Source organism: Coffea eugenioides, chromosome 1, assembly GCF_003713205.1.
Source record: "Coffea eugenioides isolate CCC68of chromosome 1, Ceug_1.0, whole genome shotgun sequence".
In the NCBI taxonomy this organism is placed as follows: domain Eukaryota; kingdom Viridiplantae; phylum Streptophyta; class Magnoliopsida; order Gentianales; family Rubiaceae; genus Coffea; species Coffea eugenioides.
Genome location: NC_040035.1, coordinates 30,437,155 through 30,446,656, shown reverse-complemented (window position 1 = coordinate 30,446,656; position 9,502 = coordinate 30,437,155). Strand labels below are relative to the sequence as shown.

The window sequence follows — 9,502 nt, the reverse complement described above, 5'->3', positions numbered from 1 at the left end:
GATGATTCAAAAGAAAGAGGCTCCTTTGACGTTCAAATACATTCCATTAACATGTAACAACAACTCAGATGACAATGAAATAAATTCACAAGTACTAATCACTTGGTCATTACTGCAGTAACAGTTAATGGAAGTAGCAAGATATTGCTACAACTTGGTCACATGCAAATTTTTTTTTTGTTCTGGGTTCACAAGGAATGAATTCATAAATTATGAAGCAGCAAAATAAATTCACAAGTACCAATCACTTGGTCATTGCCACAGCAACAGTTTCAATACCAACAGTTTCAACTTTCTTGAGACAATCAAGTTGCATCTTAAGTTTGCAAAATATCAAGTTTTACATGTCCATTAAAAATTTTAAAAAGTACCTTTGCTTTCATCACCACCTTTCCGGCTTAGAATACCTCCTTGAACACCACCCCCATAAGCCACTGCTTCATCTGGTTTTACACTCTTGTTGGGTTCCTTTCCATCAAAGTAGTCCTTGAGAAGTTATTGGACTTTTGGGATCCTGGTAGCCCCACTAACAGGAACAATTTCATGCATCTGGTGGTTCTCCAAACCAGCATCCCCCATAGCCTTCTTGACAAGTCCCATGTTTTTGCTAAAGAGGTCATTGTTCAACTCGTCAAATCAAGCATGAGTCCTAACTTGCTGCTGCCTGCTTAAAGCTCTTTTGGCACGTTCAGCTTCCCTCGGTTTTCCAAGTGGTCTATTGTGGTTGCTGATGTTCTTTCCATGTTTCTTGTTAATCAACTTGATGAAATATTCTATAATCCTTTGATGAAAGCCTTTGCCTACAATAAAACAGAGCAATTAGAACCATATGAAAGCTTTTTATAAGAAATGTAACTAATAAAACTTATACAAGAAATTGGTTGCTTTAATCATTGTTCAATATTTTGCAAAATCAACAGTTAATTAGTGTAGTTAGATAAACTTTTTTAATTCGTAGTTAGACAGGCAACTGCTGCTGCTCTGGGTTCATTGATAGTCCTAGCAACATTCAGCCCAGCAATAATACCTGCATTCTTTGTTGCCTGCCTCTGGGCATCATTGAAGTAAAATATGATTCAACGAGTAACTCTAGAAATTGAACTATACCGGGAACAGTTACCACAACATCCTTAATTTTCTTTGCAAGGAAAGCTTCAGCTGCTTCTTTCATCTTAGTTAAAACCATTACACTAATTTCCTCAAGACTGAAGACTTTAACCTTACTATCCTTAATTTTCACCTAGATATAAGGTTTTCCATCCTTGTTCACAATCTTACAAGGAACGAGCTTCATATCCCTCTAAACTTCATTAGTCTCAATCCTGTTATATAACAGTTAAGACTTCAGTGAGCATATGTATACACACCAAAATGTTCCAGCAAAAATGATAAATACACGAGTGTGCCTTACTTTCATCCAATAAGTCTCTTGACATCAAAGATAGTTCTTTCAACATTAACATCGAATCAGTCTTTCGCTACCAGCAAATGCAATCCATGATGGCTTAATACGATTCCTTGGTCATTTGCTGTGATTTCAACATGACCATTTTTGTAAATATGAGCACATGTATAGGTAGTTCCAAGATCTATTCCAATGACTATTCCCAATTTTGCAGCTTATTCTTTGGTGATGGAAATTGTAGATAGACAGCCTTTTGCACCGAAAAATATTATTGGAAAAAGTAAAACTCTTATGTATAGTTTTTGAGAGAAAAAAACTAAAACACTGCAGGATGAAGCAATTCCACACTCATGATGAAATCCACAATTACTCGAGCAACCGTGGGATTGAAGAGTTCGAAGAGCTTGCTCAAACATTGTGGTGACCATCCCAAGAACAAGTGGAAAAAATAAGAACTCATTTAATTTCAAGAAAATGAAATGAACATCAAGTATCAAACTAACAAACAGTGCAGGAACAGAAGAAGGATATGAACTGCGAAGAACAATCTGATAGATAGCCTAGTGGTTAATGGTTTTTTTTTCCCATCTCCCTTTTTTCTTCCTTCCCAATCCTTCCTTGCTAAAAAATGGCTTTGAAAGTATCAAATAGTACCTATCAAATTAGCGAACTGAGTTAGTTTAAAGAAGATCCTATAATAGTTATTCTAAAAATCTTTAGTCACTTGCTACGTGAGGAGGGCGTGGCAGATAATAACTCTTTGTTTTTTGGCTCATTTCGAATTGATATACTTTTTGGCTTAATTGGAGAGAACTAATTTGAATCATTTCCAACCAATTTACAGATAAAAAAAATTTCATTTATATTAGAAAGCCGCAAGATTTTTCCAAACTTTATCAACCACGCTGCATATCACATGATATTATTCCCATTCAATTGTTGATGGAGGCTTGGAAATAATATCTTGAACAACTCGATTTACACCACGTACACTATTGCATATCTTTCTTGCAACAACATCAAGGAAATTGTGTTCAAAATTGTACCAGTCAGCAGTCATCCCATATTGACTTGTGACAGCTCTCAATGCAACAACATGAGAATGTGTTCTTTGATCACCTTGAACTCCAACAGACCTTATGGGCAAGAAAACAGCAAAAGCTTGCTATATTTTAAAAAAAACAACCAAACCAAATCAAACCAACCTTTACTAATGATTCTAAGAAAAACCCACTTCAATTTTGCCAAGAAACAAATTGCAAAACAAATGATACAGGAAAAGAAACATCCAACTTCATAAAACTAAACAAAAAAGCCATAGAAAACAACAGAAAACGTAAATGGAGTTTGAAAGTGATATTCTTAGAAGGGTTCAAATGCAACTAAATAGGGACTTAACTGAATGAATTATGGATGTTTTAGGGTCGAATTACGAAGTTCAGGAACTCTGGGGCTAAATTACAAAAAAGAAAATGGAATGACCGGAATTGCAAATTTAAGCAAACGATCGTCTTCCCCAAGCAGATTAGGCATCAATCTTCTATTTAGACCTTCACTCGGGCATTTTAACAAACAGTACATGGGCATAGAAGGATCCAGCAATTTTTGCTCAATTGGGACTGTAATTAGCCCCCCAAAATTTGTCAAAACACAAGAGATTTCAGTCCAAACAATATACAATAGCATACAATCTAAAATCGTTAGCAATCAACATGAAGTTGGCACTGAACAAACGCACGGCAAACATGCTTTGAGACTTTTCAATGTTCATACTAAAAATGGAAAACTAAAATTCAAAGAAGGCAGACGGCTTACAGCGTTTGCTTGGCGAAGTCTGTAGGCGATGGTGATGGTCGAAGGAAGGTGCGAATGATCAGGCGGCTGTAGCTGCCATGGTAGCCGCGCTGGAGCTGGGCGCCAGTGGTGGGTGGCAACATGAAATCGAGGAGCGACAGTGAGAGAGAAAGGCCGTGCGGGAAGGGGAGATGCGTCAGGCAGCTAGGCGGCGCACGAAATGGAGGTGCCGTGGCGGAAATTGGATGAGAGCAGAGTGATGGCAGCTATGGAGATTGCGCGCTGTGATGGCCGATGAGCGGCTGTTGCTCTGTATTTTCTTTGTGTCCCCTCCAGGCCAAGACCTTTCTCTGTTTCTGGTTTCACTTCCTCAATCACCAGCCCCCAAATGAAACTTTAGTCTTTTCCTTCGTTCCCCTGCCAACGTCCCCCTTTTCTTCCTCGACAGCTAAAAGATTTTGGGCAGAAATTTGCAAAAAATATTGTAGAATATTAGGGATTTGGAAAAATTGGGGAAAATGTATAGGAGAGAGAAAAATGAACCTTTCCAATGAAAACCTTGCCCTTTAATGCTGGACAGCCATGGTGATGCTAGTGAGAAGCCAGAGAACGGATTTGTTGTGTGGGTGAAGGTATCAGGTGCCGTGCGGAAGCTCTGTTTTGTGCTCAGTGTAGAAGCTTGTTTGTTTCAGCTCGGTGAAAGTTTGTGTTGCTCAAGTGTTCCGTTGCTTTAACTCAGACCAAGTGTTCCGTTGCTTTTCTTTTCAGAATGTGTTCCGCTGCTTTGGTCTTTGCTTTGCTTTGGATATTGTTTTTGTTGCGCGGCACTTTCACTATGATTTGATCAAAATTTTGACTTCACTCATTTTCCCTCCATTTGATACCAAAATTCATGTTTTTTTCTGGATTTGTAATATGGTTTGAACCATAGATTTTAATGCTATAGTATTATTCTTTATTTTTTAGCAAAAAATAAAAATTTTCATCAACATAGGTGGCAAAATTTGTTAATTTCATATAATTGAAAATGTACTTTTATAATTTGCTAATATTTTATACTAATTTCTTATAATTGCAGCACTAAAGAACATCATGTAATTGAAAATAATTAAACTCAAATTATATGGTTATAACATAGTTTCAATAAAAATAATCATTTTCCCAACATTTGAGACCAATCATCATGCTTTTTTATTTTTAATTTGGTTTGAAGCATAGATTTTATTGCTATAGTATTATTCTTTAATTTTTTAGTACAAAAACACAAATTTTCATCAATATAGGTGGCAAAATTTGTTAATTACATATAAGTGAAAATATACTTTTATAATTTGTAAATATTTTAGCCCTGCAATTTTGTATAATTGGAGCACTAAAGTACATCATTAATTGAAAATAACGAAAGTCAAATTCTATGGTTATAACAGACTTTCATTAAAAATAATCAAATGCTATTAATAAGACATTATTGTTAAGTCAAAATCAAAGAAAATTTAGTGATGACATAATGTTATCACTAATTTATTCAAGATTATAATGACAAGAAAAGTCGTCACTAATTAAATTGCTAGTTTTTAATATTGTCAATTGTTAGTTTTTAATACTTTTGTGAAAATATTGATAATGGTTGAGAAAATTTTGTTACATTACTGCAAGTGATAAATGTACTTTTGTTCTTTTTCAAACATTTATTTTAATGTTTAATTTTGTTTAAAACTATTGTACTAGTATAGATTTGCAAAACAAAACTTAAGTTCTCAATAGTTAAAAAATTCATTACAGAGAAAACACAAAGTAGTAGTTGCAAAATGTGTATAAATTACAGATATTTTAATGTGTATAAATTACAGTTTATTTTAATGTTTAATTTTGTTTGAAACTATTTTACTAGTATAGATTTGCAAGACATAGATTTATGGGTAATTTCTTTCTTTTTTTTGCTTTCACATATTTAATTTATGTTAAATACAAAACCTACCAGTTTCCCTTTCATAAAAATATTAGTGCAACACTTTTTGAATTTTACTTACAAACATTTATGTATTTAACATAAATTAAATGATTCAGAGTGAAATGCCCATAAAGAGCAGAATATTTGTTCATGTAATGGAGGAAACCCACAAAGAGTTGGTACTTTATGGGCCATTTCTTTTTTTAAAAAAATTTAATTTATGTTGAAAAGATAACCTGCCAGTTTTCGTTTTGTAAGAAATCAGTGTAACACTTTTTAATTTTACTTACAAACATTTATAAATTTATCATAAATTATATGTTTGAGAGTAAAATGCCCATAAAAAGTTGGTACTTTGAATAGATAATGCTCATTTGCCCATAAACTACACTCCCTGAAGGCTATTTTGTTAATTACTTTGTAGTACTTTGTTATTCCTTTGCTAATACTACTTGGCATGTAGTACAAAGGATAAATTTGGCATAAATTTCTTATTCTATTGATAAAAAGACCTGCCTGCCTTATAACTATTGTAATGAAAGATATATCTTTAGAGTTTATAACAAATTATTACTTAAGTTTGAGAAAATTATAAAATATTTATGCATAGTTTATCAAGATACCATTCGCAATTTCCTAATAAAAAAATAGGGGCTAAATTGTAAAAGCTAGGGTGCCATAATAGAAATAATAAAATTGGTGTATTACATATGGGGGTTAAATTGCAAAAGTTAGAGTGCCATAGTAGAATTAATAAAATTGGTGAATTACATATGGGACTAAATTACAAAAGTTAGGGAGTAATAATAGAATTAAAGAAATCGGTGCACTACATATAGGGCTAAATTGTAAAAGTTAAGGTATCATAATCGAATTAATGGAATTTTTTACAACATTTGGGGCTAAATCGCAAAAGTTAGGGTGGCACAGTAGAATTACAGAAAGTGACTTAGAAATAAGTACTTTAAACAGTGACGATTAATTCTTGTCACTAAATCCAAATCGGTAGAGTGACAGTGACGATATTAGAAGTTGTCACTATATAGATCATTTTAGTGACAACTTTTTCAAGGTCGTCACTGAAAACTTAGTTGCTTTGAGCAATTATGACAACTTTCCTTGTCGTCACTAAACAACCACGTTTTGTGACGACTTTTGTCGTCACTAATGACCATATTTTTGCAGTGTAGTTTGTGACGAAAATAACGGGTCATTACTAAACATTTAGTTGCTTTGATGCAATTATGACAACTTTAGGTGTCGCGACTAAAGAAGCTCCTTTTGTGACGACTTATTGTCATCACTAAAAAATGTTGTCACTAATAAAATTTTTTTTTAGTGATCAGTGACGACAACAAAAAGTCGTCCGTAAATAGGCCAAGCAATAGTGATGATGTTCTTAATGTCGTCACTATTGTGTGTTCTAAACACTCCCGCGCTCTTGCTAAAACTTGGCGAGATATTACTAGTGACGAAAAGTCGTCACAAATGAGTTAGCTCCCATTAGAGGTTTGTCACGAGTTAGAAAGTCGTCAATAAAGGATCCACTTTTGTGACAACTTTTTTTCGTCACAGAGAAAAGTAAATCTCACATATGTAAGAGTAAAGCAAAAGCAGAAAAATAACATCACATAATAAGGATACGGGTGGCTCCAAAGCCAATTCATGTGCCATGTATGATCTCTTGCCGACACTCCGTCGACCACAAATAATGGTCCGTAGAACTCCACTTGTTCTCTCACCGTACACATTATCGCCCTCTCTGGCCAAACACCTCACAAACTTGCTCGAGCGAACGAAATTGAGCTTAGGTCACAAGCTCGGGTCACAAACTTGGTCCACATACTCGGTGAACCGGATTCACAAACTTAATGACCTCAATCCAGGTTGGATTGACTTCGACCAAGCCCTAACCGGCTCGAATAGTCCATCTAAGTATTGAGATCGGGCCCCAAACTCACAACTTCACAAAATTATTCAAAAGTCACCCCGAGCCACAAGCTCAAGGGTTTTAGTTCCAAAATTGCTCATATACACAAGACATGTACAAATATATGCGCAAGTTAGGGTTTAGGTCGAGTGCGATAAAGTACACCCTCACCTAGGTACCCTCTTCATACATATCGAAACACATAAGCAACTAACACACAAGAGCGGCCTGAATACTTACTCAAAATACAAAAGTAGTACAAGAGCAAAATCACGTCGTGCGTGTTCGCTAGTAGTGGGCCCCACCGGCTCCGCCAAACTCACCACTGTCTGAAATAGAAGATTGCATCACATATTATCACAAACGGCCAATAACGTGCCCAAAACAAGCAAAACGGCAAAATCGGCACATGCAAGTGCGGAAACGGCAAAATGGCGCGCGGAACGGCAAACGGAAATGGCCAAATCTGCCATCTCAAACCGTTTTGATCAAAAGTTAGGCTAGGAATATTAGTTCAAGGTGAATGAGACACCGTTTCGAAGCTATGAGGAAGGGGTACAATTCTCCTGAAGACACCTTAATCTAGATCTGAATGGAAGCAGGTCGAAATTATGGAAAACTGTACCAGAAATTTAAGTCTTAGGGTGACGAACAGGGTTTGTTTGCTGGACAATAACTCACAGCTCACAAATCCAAATCAAGAAATTCCAAAGGCGTTGGAAAGCTAAGACATAAAGCTATAACTTTCATGTTTGGACCAAAAGCTGAATCATTACCGAGCATGGAGGAAAACGGGTCCAAACATTCTTGTCAGAACTGTCCAATGTGCAGGCAGTTCTGACAATCGATCTTATTTTGGTCATAACTGAAGCTACGGGACTCGGATTTGGATGTACTTTATACCGTTTCGAAGATGAGACCAAGATCTATATTTCTTATGAAGGGATCAACACCCAGTTCGCACGTTATCAAAACAGATAAAACATGGGCAGAAGCAAAAGTCAAAACGTAACACATTTCAGGGTACAAAACAGGTGCTAGTGTTTTGTCTATAACTCGGACTACACTGATCTGTTTGACCTGAAATTTTGCAGGAATGTTCAGGACATAAGAGGCTACAACTTTCATGTTTTGAGAAACTTCTGAATCAATACGTAGTATCAAGAAAAATGGAACCGAAATTCCGATGCTGAACTGCCCTGGTTACCCGTTTTGCCGGTTTCCAATGTCGCAAACACATGGTTCATTTCTATGGTTCTTATGCAAGGTTTCCAACCAAATTCATACCAACTAAGCACACATATACTAACTTCTAAATGACCTACAAATGGTCCAAAGGTTTCCCTCTAAGCCACTACAAAATTGCCAAAACTAACCATGATCCTTAAACTAACTTTATTTGCATTACCAAACTTAATCTAACAACTTACTAACCAAACCCTAACTAACTAAACATTAGCCAAGCTAAACCAACCTAAGGAAGCCTAGGGTTTCTTAACCCAAATCAGTTTTTACCATCCACTTCACCAAACAAATAAAACAAATCATCAAACACAACCATTACAATCTTCATAACACAAAATTAGAGCTACTTAACTTGTTTAGCATGAAACCCTAATTAGGGCTCCTATGGCTGAATCATCAAGGCCCCAAAATTGACCAAATTACTCCATAAAAACAAGTGATAGACATAAGAGGTACCATAATCAAGCACAACTAAGATTCTTTACCAAAAATAGCCACTAGTTCATCAATCAATAATCAACTTAAGTCTTCAAATAGACTTTCTTACCTCAAGATTAAGTATGTATGATGGCTAATGACCTTAAGCCAACTCCAAAGTGGATTTTTTATGCTTCAAAATGAAGATTTATGGAAGGAAATTGATTGAACTTCACAAACTTCCCTTGGTTTCTCCCTTCAAGGTGGCCGGCCCTCTCTCTCACTTTTTCTCTTTAATTTTTGTTTTGTTTGTCTTACAAATGACTTATAATCCTAAGGTAATAAATAGTCAAAGACAATAGAAGATATTTTTAGGCTAACCAATCACATAAAAATGCTTTATTTGCCTTTTAAACCCTTGCACTTCAACCTAGCTTTTATTCTACTCTTGCCCTCAAACATTTGATAATCTTTCAATTAACTCCATAGGTCATAACTTAATCTAGTCTAAAACATGTAATCACGCTCAATTATTTCACTAATCACTTTCCTATTTTAATCACCTATACTTAAACATACTTTTTCCATAATAAAAACAATCAAACAACAACTTTTATAACATTAGCAAAATTAGGGTTTTTAAACCCCACTTAAGTTTTCTAATAAATTGTAACACTAGAGGTTTGCTAATCTAGAGTTTGCTAACCATTTCAAACTTGCTAAACCTTTGTAAACTAAAACGAATCCTAAACTTACGTAT

General features: G+C 35.2%; 1 protein-coding gene across 1 annotated transcript; it reads right to left on the bottom strand.

Moving 5' to 3' along the window:
* Window positions 1–636: 636 nt before the first annotated feature.
* LOC113770201 (luminal-binding protein 5-like) lies at window positions 637–3,342 on the bottom strand. The gene is made up of 5 exons (XM_027314600.1): window positions 3,221–3,342; window positions 2,397–2,541; window positions 1,121–1,240; window positions 965–1,049; window positions 637–800 (listed from the first exon to the last, which is right to left on the bottom strand). Exons 1-5 carry the CDS (start codon window positions 3,340–3,342, stop codon window positions 637–639), a joined length of 636 nt encoding a protein of 211 aa, XP_027170401.1.
* Between the last annotated feature and the right edge of the window lie 6,160 nt (window positions 3,343–9,502).

What these genes read in the sequence shown, in the direction of transcription:
- LOC113770201 (XM_027314600.1), bottom strand. Translation starts at nt 3,342, where the DNA reads ATGTTGCCACCCACCACTGGCGCCCAGCTCCAGCGCGGCTACCATGGC. An exon ending in GACTTCGCCAAGCAAACGCT is followed by an intron (nt 2,542 to 3,220) that starts GTAAGCCGTCTG and finishes CTTGCCCATAAG; the next exon opens with GTCTGTTGGAGTTCAAGGTG. An exon ending in AGAAAATTAAGGATGTTGTG is followed by an intron (nt 1,050 to 1,120) that starts GTAACTGTTCCC and finishes AATGATGCCCAG; the next exon opens with AGGCAGGCAACAAAGAATGC.